This window comes from Thrips palmi, unplaced genomic scaffold (genome assembly GCF_012932325.1).
Source record: "Thrips palmi isolate BJ-2018 unplaced genomic scaffold, TpBJ-2018v1 HiC_scaffold_17, whole genome shotgun sequence".
Classification (NCBI taxonomy): domain Eukaryota; kingdom Metazoa; phylum Arthropoda; class Insecta; order Thysanoptera; family Thripidae; genus Thrips; species Thrips palmi.
The window spans coordinates 10777963-10789675 of NW_023144626.1; the positions used below are offsets into that span (position 1 = coordinate 10777963).

Consider the following 11713-nt stretch of genomic DNA (forward strand, 5'->3'; position numbering starts at 1 on the left):
CAGAAGTCAGTTAGCCGAGTCTCCGAAGCGCTCTGGAAGATAGCCGAGTGTCTGGACGCTATTGAAAGATAGCCGAGTGTCTGGAAGCTACTGAGAGATAGCCGAGTGTCTGGAAGCTCCTGGAAGATAGCCGCCTGTTCCTAGGAGGTGTCGAAATTTTCCGAGGGGTTATTCGCTCTCTGAACCTGTGTACCGACTATTACGCTATTACGCTCTATTACGCCACAAATTAATCGGAATTTAGCTAAAAACGGCACCAAAATTGATAAAATTTTGACAATTTCGGCTATTACGCGACTATTACGCGCATTATTACGCGTGCTATTACAGATAGAGTGAACCGACTATTACGCGAGTGCATACCCCCTCGAGATTTTCGTTCCCCACCACACTGCAGGCTGCAGGCCCGTGAAACAAAGAGCGCGCGACAGTCGTTGCTAGGAAACTGAAGCGCTCGGCATGATTTAACGCGAGGCGAGCAGCGTGCTCCGTTGTTTATTTACTGCGTCCGTCAGCGCACCGCGGCAGCATGTCGGCGTACTACGGGGCCACGCCGGTGCAGAAAATTGGGCACAAGCAGCAGATGTGGCAGAAGCTCGAAAACTTCACGTATGTAAGTGTCGCTGTCGCATCCGGTTCGTCGCCTATTGGTTTTGAAACAGTGTCATGCAATGGACGGAGGACAGCGGGTGTCTAGGCAGCGGGTGAGAATTCCTGTGTGTGAGGAAGAGAGAGAGAGAGAGAGAGAGAGAGAGAGAGAGAGAGAGAGAGAGTATAAAGTTTAAACCTGACTCCTCAACACGTCACACTAAATTACTATGTAGGTTTTTCTGCGCGCTAATGCACGAAATTAAACATGCACTTCGTAACGCACGAATTCGTGCGCGAAAATGCACGATTTTCTGCATACTTGCGCACGAAATCGTGCATTGTCGCGCACAAATTCGTGCTTTACGAAGTGCATGTTTAATTTCGTGCATTCGCGCGCAGAAAAACCTACATAGTAATTTAGTGTGGACGTCACAACAGTCGGCGAACGACAGTGATGTGCGACATGTTGACATTTTAGCTGCAGTGACTCATTCTTCTTCTTTTTTTAAACTGTCGCAGGATCCTGCCCTACTGGAGATGGAGCCGCTGACGTTCTTCAACAACCGCAAGAGCGTGGCCCCCGTCAACATGTACGACTGCCGCTTCAACCAGCCGGACGGCTGGGATCAGCGCAAGCCGAGGTGCGACCGGCGGCTGGTCAGCCACGTGCACCCCGAGATCTACAACGAGGTCAGTCAGCCCAGCCTTGGTACAATTGTCTCCGTATGTGACTTCACACCATTTCCTTTGTGAACGCACTGGCAAACAGGTACGGAAAATTCTGTTAATTCTTTTGCCAAGGTTCTCCGTAGGCTTTTACAGTATCCTCCGTACGACCGCACAGTCTTCTCCGTAGGACCGTACAGTCGTCTCCGTAAGACCTGGAAGACTGTATAGTCCTACGGAGATCACCGTGAGGTCCTACGGAGAATACTCTACGGTCCTACGGAGAATACTGTAAGGTTCTACGGAGAGCAGTGACAAGGGGGTTACGGAGAATTACTACAGGCTGTTTTCAGGATTTTCCGTGGCTTTTTGTCACAGAGAAAGGAGTCTTTTTTTCAACTCCCGTATAAGCGCCCATGTTTTGCACGACCAGTCTTGGAAAGAAACACGCTGAATTGAGCAGTGGCAGGTCCAGAAACGGCCTGCAGAGAGGAGATTTCGGGGGGGGGGGGGGTGTAAAGACGCAAGGCACAAACAATTTTCTGCTGAGAGGGACCAAGTGTTACTCTGCGCCTGCCTCTGGCTCGGGTGAGAACGTGGCGGAAGGTTTTATATTTCGACACATGTTACACGGTAAAAATAAATGTCTCCCTCAGCCTGCCTCGGAAATCGATCTGGTGTTTCCGTAAACTGCTGGAACGTAACCTGAGACAGTTGACTTTAATCTAGTTATAGTTTCATTAAATGACTCTTTCCTGTTTAACTGCATGTGTAAAAAAAGTGAAAAAGGCATCAATTTTTGTGATAGCCTTCGAAGTGACGAGACACCTGGTTCAAGTGTGTCTCGAGTTACTCCAAAATTGTGTCAACTTACCTCAGTTTAAGGTAGCGCTTATTCTCCGAGCATAGAAGTGAAACCGAGACGCTCTTCCGAAGCACGCCTTGGTGGGTGGGTGTGTCATGGTCGGTCTCTCTCTCTCTCTCTCTCTCTCTCTCTCCTCCCCTCTCTCTCATCTCTCCCTCCCTTCCCCCCTCTCTCTCCCTCCCCCCCCCCTCTCTCCCTCTCTCTCTCTCTCTCTCTCTCTCTCTCTCCCCCTCCCTCTCTCTCTCTCTCTCTGTGTATATTTGTGTAGGGCTCTCCTGAAGTTCCCCCTCCTCTTATTACAATTCACACCTGTAATCAAGGCCCAATTCTCGGGGACGTGTTCATTGCTGTGCACACGGTCCAATAAAGCTCGTTGGCAGGAGGAGCGCAAAGTGGTGCCGGTCACGTGGTCTTTGTGGCACGGCCGGCCCAGCCTGGGGCAGCTCGACGTCCCTGGCAAGGAGCACGCCCGTCGTCCGCAGATAGTCACCTTCTACCGCCGCTTCGGACTCAACCTGCAGATGGAGATGGAGCAGAAACCCGTACGTACACTGTTCTAGCTGGCTACGGCACGAGTGTGGCAGAGTCCCATACACCAGGGGTCTCAGAGTGAGCATGGCTTGCGGGCCGCATAGAGAGAGAGAAAGGCAAAGAAGAGAGATAGGAGATGAAATGAGTGAGGCGGCGAAGGTGTGACACGCCGGACTCGACCCAGCCGCACGGCAGCGGCGACGGCGGCGACCCAGCGCTGCGCTGCCTCGGCCGCACGGGCTGACTGTCTGTCCTTGTTCCTCCCATATGGCCTTGTGAGTGCGAGAGAGATGCCGGCCAGCCACGGCGAGCCGGCCTGTTGACACGTTTGACAGCTGGGCGACGAGGCAGCGCGCCGCCGCCCAGCCGCCGCTGACTGAGCCTGGACCTGTGCGGCCCGAGTCTGGCCCGCCTATCTTTCCCATTGCGGCCCGCTGCGGGCCGTGTGGCACCCGAGCTCCGGGCCGGAGCGGCCCGCGGGCCGCCCGTCTGAGACCCCTGCCATACACTACAAACCTGTCTACTAAGTACACACTTACAAATGCATGCTTGCAAGTACACACTTACCAACGCATGCTTGGCCAAGTACACACTTCCAAATGCATCCTTTGCAAGTACACACTTACAAACGCATGCTTGGCGCCGTATATAACTCCATGCTAAGCATAGACGTTTGTAGGAGTGTACTAGTCAAGCATAGACGTTTATAAGTGTGTACTTGGCCAAGCATGCGTTTGCAGGTGTGTACTTGGCCAAGCATGCGTTTGTAAGTGTGTACTTGCAAGCATGCATTTGAAGGTGTGTACTTAGTAGACAGTTAGGTTTGTAGAGTGTACAATCGGAAACAACTCTGTCTCATTGTGCACACGGTTAACTTTTTTTTTCTGCACAATTTTTTACGAGGCGTAACAAGTCAGTTTCGCTCTCAATTTTTTCTTCTTCCAATTTCAATGAAGCGAGCGAAATTTCGAGTAAATTTGTGAAAAACGCACGCATGTGCCAAGTTGCGTGGGATCACGCCAAGAGTTTTTCACATGAATTTCAGCTAAATTTGAACGATGTGCAGATACAATCTTGTTGAGTTGCGGGTAAACACTGTTTTCGTTCGTTTTGAAACATTTTGGCACTCATTGAAAATAATTCTCATTTTATTTCGTTAAGTCCATTTAGAGGAAGGGTTAAAAAAAACGTTAATAAAAAAGAAGTAGTTTTATAAAACTTTTGAGCTGTTTCCGCTTGTCTTTATGAATACAATTTGAACCAATTGCGCCATTAAAAAAAATTGTGCATAACTTTTTTTTAAGGACAGGCTTAAAAGGTGCGAAACATCAGCAGCGTTCTGAGCAGTTCGTCTTTCAAAACAAGCCCCCCACCTGTCCGGAGACACCCCTACAAATTCCAAGAATAAACCATTTCCTCCCCGCGTCCTCGGTGTCCGTCCCTTCATACACCTTCTAGTGCAGGCAACGCTCTATTTGCGGCGTTTCTCCTTCCCCTTCTTCTTTTCCTTCCGTCCCCGTAACCGCCGCGTGAGTCGCCATCTCTAGAATGGGATTCTTAATTAAGATGCTAACTTAGACGCGAAAACGCGCTGCACTAATTAACGGGGAATACGAGGCTGGAGGGCTGCTTGTTACAAAGTAGAACCGCCGCGCACGGCGGCCTGACGGGCACGGCGCAGGCCGTTGGGCTAGGCCGCCCGCGCCGCCCTGCAGACTGATTCCGAGAGCCGTTTCCGTAGCTCTGTCTCTCTCGCTCCTTTCAGGGGCACCCCGTGAGTGCGACAGAGGCAGAGCGACGGAAAGGACTCTCGGAATCAGTCTGCTGGCGGGACGGACATGCGATGCCTCCAAATTTGGCCGCTGGAAGGGGGAAGGCCAACCGCCGCTCAGCCAGCAGGCTGCTTCCGAGAATGGCTTTCGTCGCTCTGTCTCTCTCGCACCCACACGGGACGCTCCATGGGTGTGAGAGAGACAGCGCGACTCTCGGAATCAGCCTGCAGGCGCTCGCTGCAGGTGCGGCCCGATATTAGCCCCGCGCTCGTTGCCCGTTCGGCGCGCTTGGAACTTTTCATTCATTAACCGATGCTGCTCGAGGCCAAGTGGGTCGTCACCGTGCCCCGTGCGGACACACAGTGGGCCAGAAGACCGGCGCAGGCGGCCAAAACTCTAGACGCGTTTTGAGCTCCAGAGTCGCTAAATGGGACTAGAACCAAACGTGTGACCCCACCAATGGATTCCTCGTTCGGAGAGCAATCCATTGGTGGGGTCACGCGTTCGGTTCGAGTCCTGTTCAGTGACTCTGGAGCTCAAAACGCGTCTGGAGTTTTGACCGCCTCCACCGGTCTTTTGGCCCACTGTGGGACAGCAGGCTGCGAGTCGTTTTCGTCGCTCTGTCTCTCTCGCACCTATGCGGCGCGCCCGTGAGTGCGAGAGAGACCGAGCGACGACAACGACTCTCGGAATCAGACTACAGGGCGCGCGCACGCTGAGATTTCCCCCAAGGACCTGCTGCCCGCTTGCCGTGGGGCGTGACTTCATCTGAAGGGTCTTGGTGCCCTCGAACAAGCCACGACGCCACCGCGACGGTCTTGGTGGCCTCGAACAAGCCACGACGCCACCGCGACGATCTTGGTGGCCTCGAACAAGTCACGACTCCACCGCGACGGTCTTGGTGGCCTCGAACAAGCCACGACGCCACCGCGACGATCTTGGTGGCCTCGAACAAGTCACGACGCCACCGCGACGGTCTTGGTGGCCTCGAACAAGCCACGACTCCACCGCGACGGTTTTGGTGGCCTCAAACAAGCCACGACTCCACCGCGACGGTCTTGGCGGCCCCGAACAAGCCACGACGCCACCTCGAACAATCCACAACACCAGCGCGGCAGTCTTGCGGTGATCTCCCCACGACTCCTTCAGCACGGTCTTGGTGGGGTCCACAGAGCCATGGCGGTGCTGCAAGCGCCTGACGACGCCTGCTATTTGGTGCGCGCTCGCTTTGGCCGTCCTTCTACACCAAGACGAGGACCACGACGGCCAGGAAGCAGGCTGCGCACCGAGAGTCGTTTTCGTCGCTCTGTCTCTCTCGCACCTGTGCGGCGCGCACCGTGAGTGCGAAAGAGACTGAGCGACGAAAGCGGCTCTCAGGTTGCTGGCAGAACTGGGGCTGCAGTCCTGCAAAAGGACGCGCAGTGGGCGAGGGGTGGATTCGGGGGGAGGGAGGGGGGGGGGACCGGCGGCGGCACCAGTGGTAAGTCCCCCGCTTGCGAGCAGCGTGACACGGCGCGGTCGAGGGTACAGCCGACAGAGCAAGGCAGGGCTGGGCAGGGCTGGGCAGGGCTCGCCTCGGACAAAGACAAACGGAAGAGAAAAGGGTCCCAAGGAAGGCGGGACGAAAGCCCTGCTAGCACCCTTAGCGCCCTCAGCCCTAAGCCCTGTGGCGTTGGGCCTAACAAAAGGGCTCCGTGGTGACCTCGACACTCTCGCCGCGCGGCCGGCCGGCCAGCCAGCCGGGCAGCCAGCCAGGCAGACAGCCAGGGCTGGCAGCCAGGGAGGGCGGCCATGGCCAGGCCGGGCGGGCCAGCCAGTCTGCCTACTCGGTTAGTCCGTCCGGGCGGCGCTGCAGGCCGGTCCCGAATAGAGCTCTGTCTCCCTCGCACCAACGCCGGACGCCCCGTGAGTGCGAGAGAGACAGAGAGCACTGTTCGGAAGCAGCCTGCGGACCCCGGCCCAGCTTGAACAAAGCGGCCGGTGCCTGCGGCTCTGGGGAGTCTCCCCTTCACCAGGTGACCGACCGCGATTTATTCCCAGGTCATCTTCTAGCCGGACTTGGCCGGCGCCACAGGCCACACGGGCCGGGCCACACAGGCCGTGCCACAGGTCGGGTCACTTTCTATTGAATCGAGCCGGGCCAGTGTCTTCTGCCGGAAACTCCGAGACTGCGATTTCCAAACACCGAGCACGTTCGACAGTTTTCCTCACATCAAATTGCACCCTTAAAACCTTACGAAGTATTTTGAGCATACATGCGTACAAACTAAATTACTTTGTTATACGAAGAAATAGTTCGTAAATTACGAAGTATTTTCTTTGTAAGCTTATGTATGCTCAAAATTCTTTGTTCTAACAAACTGCTCTGCTTTGTAAGGCCTGAAATAGTTTGTAAGGTTCTTTTCAGTGTGGTGGTTTTTGTGCGTAAGCGTTTGCACAAAAATTGTGCGAGGGGGCGACAACTCTTGAGGTTTCGGGACTAAAGATTTCGTCCTATTTTACGCCCAAAATCTTCTTGTTTTTTTTCTTTTATGGGGACACACAGAATTTCTTGAGTATTTGCCCCCTTGATTGTGCATGCGTTTCAGAACGCACGAACTTGTGCGCAACCAAGCACAAAAGTGTGCGTCGTAGCGCAAGAATATATGCGTTTTAAAACGCATGCACAATTCTGTGCAAAAGCTACGGACTAAAAAACTACTACTCCCTTCCGCCCCATCCCAGCCTATCTGAATGCATCGTAGAATCTCTTCCCTATACACTCTAAATGTTGTACGGTGAAGATCCTCCATATTATGATGAAAATGTTCCATATTATGGTGGTGCAGCTGACTTCGTAACGTACCATTGAGAATTCATTGTACCTTACAGATATTTTGACGAATTTAGTTGGTATTATGGAGAAAATCTCCACCATAATATGTTGCTGCAGTCTTTCACCGTAAGACATTTACAGTGTACGCTCGTATGCTTCATTGAGGCGTACAAGTACGCTTCAGTATAACTAGTGTAAATCTTTACCCCTTACGGGAAATTCTGGAGCCGCGTCTGGCTTTAGCAGTGTGGGCAGCCAGGCCGGCCGCACGCCGCCTGCCAACCCGGGGGTAGGCAACCCGCAGACAGCCGCGGTCGACGGGAAGGCCTGCACACAAGGCGCTCCGCGCGCTCCGGCCTTGGCAAGGCCTTGCCGCTGCACTGCGCAGCCAGCCGGACACTGGCGGCCCGTGGGAGTGGTTGGGGGGGGGGGGGGGGACGGGGGACTCTGTGTTTCTCTTGGCCACCCGAAGCCAAATGTAATCTCACATTACACACTACCCCACAAAGAACAATACAAACTGAGCACTGTGGGCGGGCAGGACCCGCAGGTGCGTTCACGATGTTGGAGTAGTGGGCCGCGCCTCCCTCCTCGTCTTTCTTATCCCTGCCCTCCTCGGTCCCTCTCCGTTCTGTTTATGCTCTATTAAAAGGCCGGGCCGCTCGTCTCGAGGGCCTCGTAGGCGGGCCGCGCGGTGCACTGGCAATCAAGCAGCACACTGTGTGCGCACTTTTCCGTTCCGCCGAATTTCTCGCATCGTGGTCACCTAACCTACACTGTAAAAAAGTCCGTAGTTTTGTACGGAAAATGTAGAGACGAAAATGGTACGGAAATACGGAAAAAAGTACGGAACGTCCGCACTTGTCCCATAAGAACTCATGGAATCGGGTACGGAAATAAAGTACGGAAGTTCCGTGGTAGGACAGGAACGGACGGTCCAGGCAAATTATTGACATGACCTGTTCCGTACTTTTTTCTCACAGTGGAGGAGAAAAAACTAAAAAATTGGTTTGATGCACCGAAAGTCATAACCAACTTTCTTAAAGTCAATTTTCTTGAAAATTCAGCCGAAATTTGCCGAAATTTCTTGAACAATCAGTGAAGTATAAACCGAAATTTAAGGAAGTTTGGCTTCAATTCATTGAAATTTGCACAAATTTTAGGTGGAATTCGAAGATTTTCAAAACCGAAATTCAAACTTATCTCTTTTGTACAAGTCTTTTCGAAATTTTCCGTGATCCTTAGTAAGGGAAGGTGGGGCACAATGGGACACTTTTCTTTAAATTGACGTACCCAACTGAATATTTGACTTAGAATGCCCCAAACCGTCCTCAACGATAGTAAATCATGTACTCTTTAAAGTGGTGGGATGTGTACTGTTGTTTTTTAATGTCATCAGGTACATTTCTTCATTTTCCCAAAACATTGCACTTGTCCCATTGTGCCCCGGTCTGGGGCACAATGGGACACCCTCTGGGGTAGGATGGGACACTGCGTTTTCTCATCGAAAAGATAGGTTTTAAGAGCTCTAAACACCGACAGGTGCAAAGTCCAATGTTTATTGACTCTTAAGACAAACTTGTGGAAGTATTTTGAGTAGCACATATACGGAAAACGCATCATACCCGATGAGTGCTGTCAACATGGAAGAAGACCTTAAATTAAACCAAGATAAAACTGCCTTCACTTGCACATTTTGCTCTGGAGTAAAAATGCAACACGGAGATTTATCAATAGTGAAGTACTCGAAGTATTTTGAAAAAGTTTTGTTTACGAAGGGGTTGGGGCATAATAAGACAGTAAGTGGGCTGTCCCATTGTGCCCCAACCGGGTCTGTCCCATTGTGTACCGAACGACACATCTGACCAGCCGCGGTCTAGCAGCATGACCACTCATCCGACAGCGAGGCGACACGGGTCACAGACGCGCAAAGGGTCAAGGGACAGGCCCCTGTTTCAAAATCTCATCTACCTTCATTATCTTCCGAGCTACAGGTAATAATAAATCGAGTGCTGGTGCTGGTTTTACCTTGATTTTAGTGTTTGTAAACTTCGTAGCTACCTGCCTTGGCGGGAGAAGGTCGATCGGGGTCAACTCCTTGTGTCAACTTATCTGCTACTCATAGGCTATCTCACCTCGTGATTGGGAGATCCCACGGCAACCGGAAGGCGGCAAATTTGAAAGTGTCCCATTGTGCCCCGTGTCCCATTGTGCCCCACCTTCCCTTACAAATTTGTCCGAAAAAAAACCTCTATGAACTATATTTGTGAGAGGCCGCGTCTGAAAATTGTACAAGCACTGTGTGCTCTGGCGGAGTGTCAATGAGAAATGAGAGCGAGACAGAAGCGCGTCACGCGGACGATCCTTGACTACACCCGGCGTCGCTGCAAGATGCGAGGAGTCCCGCCAGTAACAGATTGCCTGCCGGTCTGAACCAAGGCCCGTGCATTCCTCATTTCTCTCTCCCCCCCTCCTTTTTTTGGCGGGCATGTATGCACGCTTTTATTCGTCTTTGTCCTCGCGGTGTAGGGCCGCGCCGGGCTGCGGGCCGCGGCGGGGCCACAGAGCCTTCTGTGCGGCCGGCCGAGGGCGGCCGAGGCCCCGGCCGGGGCGCCACCACAGGCGAGGCCGCGCAACGCCGGCCAACGCCGCCAACGCCGGGCAAGGCGAAAAAGAGTAAATAAAACGACTGGCTAGCCAGGCTGGCCGGCGGGGGACGTCCCTAAAAAAGGGAAAAAAAAGCAGAGGGAAAGGGGCAGACGCGCGGACAAAAAATATAAACAACAAAAACAAACAAGAGTGCGCGCGTTACGCGATGAGATAAAGGTCGCTGGAATGGCGCGCCATGGCAGCACGTGTGTGTTGCCTTCTCTCTCTCTCTCTCTCTCTCTCTCTCTCTCTCTCTCTCTCTCTCCCTCTCTCTCTCTCTCTCTCTCTCTCTCTCTCTCTCTCTCCCTGCACTGGTCCGCCTGCTGCACTACTGAAATATGCAATGTACTCCATTCCTCGATGAGCTGGCAATAAGCTCACAGAAGGGTTGCTGGTTCGAAATATTCAGAATTTTGCGAATAATGACAAAAAAAATGGAACTTGGGTTTTGACTTGGGTAGGACGAATAGAGGCGTTTGCTGGGGAAGACAAACCCACGAAAACAGAACGCGCTACACCGAATACACCTTTGGTCTGTGGTATTTGATGTCAGATTCGGGTATGTTTTCCCTCGTTGGAGGCATGGCTGCATGAAGTTGGCCTGGCAGCGTGCAGAGCTGTCATTAGTGGCAGCGCCCCGTCGAGTTCCTTTGCACTTGCACTGTAAATGTCTTGCGGTGAAAGGCTGCACCAACATATTATGGTGCAGATTTTCTCCATAATACCAACGAAATTCGACAAAAAATCAATAAGGTACAGTGATTTCTCGATGGTATGTTACGAAGTCAGCTGCACCACCATAACATGGAACATTTTCACCATAATATAGAGAAATGTATGTACGTACATGTACAACATTTCGAACGTACCGCAAAGCCCAACTCCTCTTCGTCGTCCTCTGCGACTTCGTCCAATTTTTTTCTCGGCTTCCGAGAGAGAGGAGAGAGAGAGCGAGCGGGGATCTCGGACGCTTCCCTGTGCGGGCCAAGTAGGCGGAGGACTCTCCGACGTAGTTGCCCCGCGCGCTATTTCGAGTTATGCGACTTTGCGTGGAAGGCTTGTCGCCGCCCTTTGTGGGGCCAGGCCGAGGCGGGGCGGAGAGACTGGCTCGGGGCGGCGGCACAACCGAGATTTAAAATCACGAACGAGTCAGGCCGGTCCCTGCCAAGGTGAGGCTCGCAAGAACGCCACCCGGACTCACGCTCCGCTAACTTCGGGCCGCGCCGGACCGCGCGGTCAGATGACGAAGTCGTTCCAGGAATGGCTCTGGAGACGTCTGTTTGCCGAAGACACTCTTGCCGGGCCGTAGCAATGCAGTGCGCCATCGGCCCCACCGGACTCGTTCCCACCCATTTTCCATTCACTGCCACACTGCGCTCTGCCACTGTCCGGCAAAGCGCCCTGCGAAACTTTCAGCCCGGCTCGCCCAAGAAGACACCCGAGCTGGACCGGAAATATCGAGTCAACACTGTTACATCTTTTGTGTGCAATGATTGTGTGGATATGTTGAAATGTGCAAGCACAGCAAAATTCATGCGTTTTACGATGAAAAATTAAGCATTTTACGTATGTGCAAATTTAAGCGTACCTTACGATGAAAAACCATCGTTATACGTATAAAAACGATCATAAGATGTTGAGTGTATGGCGCATGACCTCTCCAGAGTCTAGTTCTGCGTGAACGCTAGGGGACACAGCACGGTGCTACGAACCACATATCCACGAACTGTCGGAGCTCAAATCACTTTTTGGCCCGCCCTTCTATTCAAAAAATAGGGGGAGGGCCTATGCATTTGCCTTTGTGTCTGTGTGTTGTTGTTGTTG

At 52.7% G+C, this 11713-nt stretch overlaps 1 protein-coding gene across 1 annotated transcript; it reads left to right on the plus strand.

Annotated features, from left to right (window-relative positions):
- The first annotated feature begins 478 nt into the window (after positions 1 to 478).
- Positions 479 to 4026, plus strand: LOC117643861. Its single transcript, XM_034382981.1, has 4 exons — positions 479 to 613; positions 1111 to 1281; positions 2503 to 2664; positions 3963 to 4026. Exons 1-4 carry the CDS (start codon positions 530 to 532, stop codon positions 3966 to 3968), a joined length of 423 nt encoding a protein of 140 aa, XP_034238872.1. The 5' UTR covers positions 479 to 529; the 3' UTR covers positions 3969 to 4026.
- The last annotated feature ends 7687 nt before the right edge of the window (positions 4027 to 11713 follow it).

Bases quoted from the DNA above. Each gene is read 5' to 3' on its own strand.
- LOC117643861 (XM_034382981.1), top strand. From the start codon at position 530: ATGTCGGCGTACTACGGGGCCACGCCGGTGCAGAAAATTGGGCACAAG. The intron at 614-1,110 runs GTAAGTGTCGCT...AAACTGTCGCAG, and splicing joins AGCTCGAAAACTTCACGTAT to GATCCTGCCCTACTGGAGAT. The intron at 1,282-2,502 runs GTCAGTCAGCCC...GCTCGTTGGCAG, and splicing joins ACCCCGAGATCTACAACGAG to GAGGAGCGCAAAGTGGTGCC.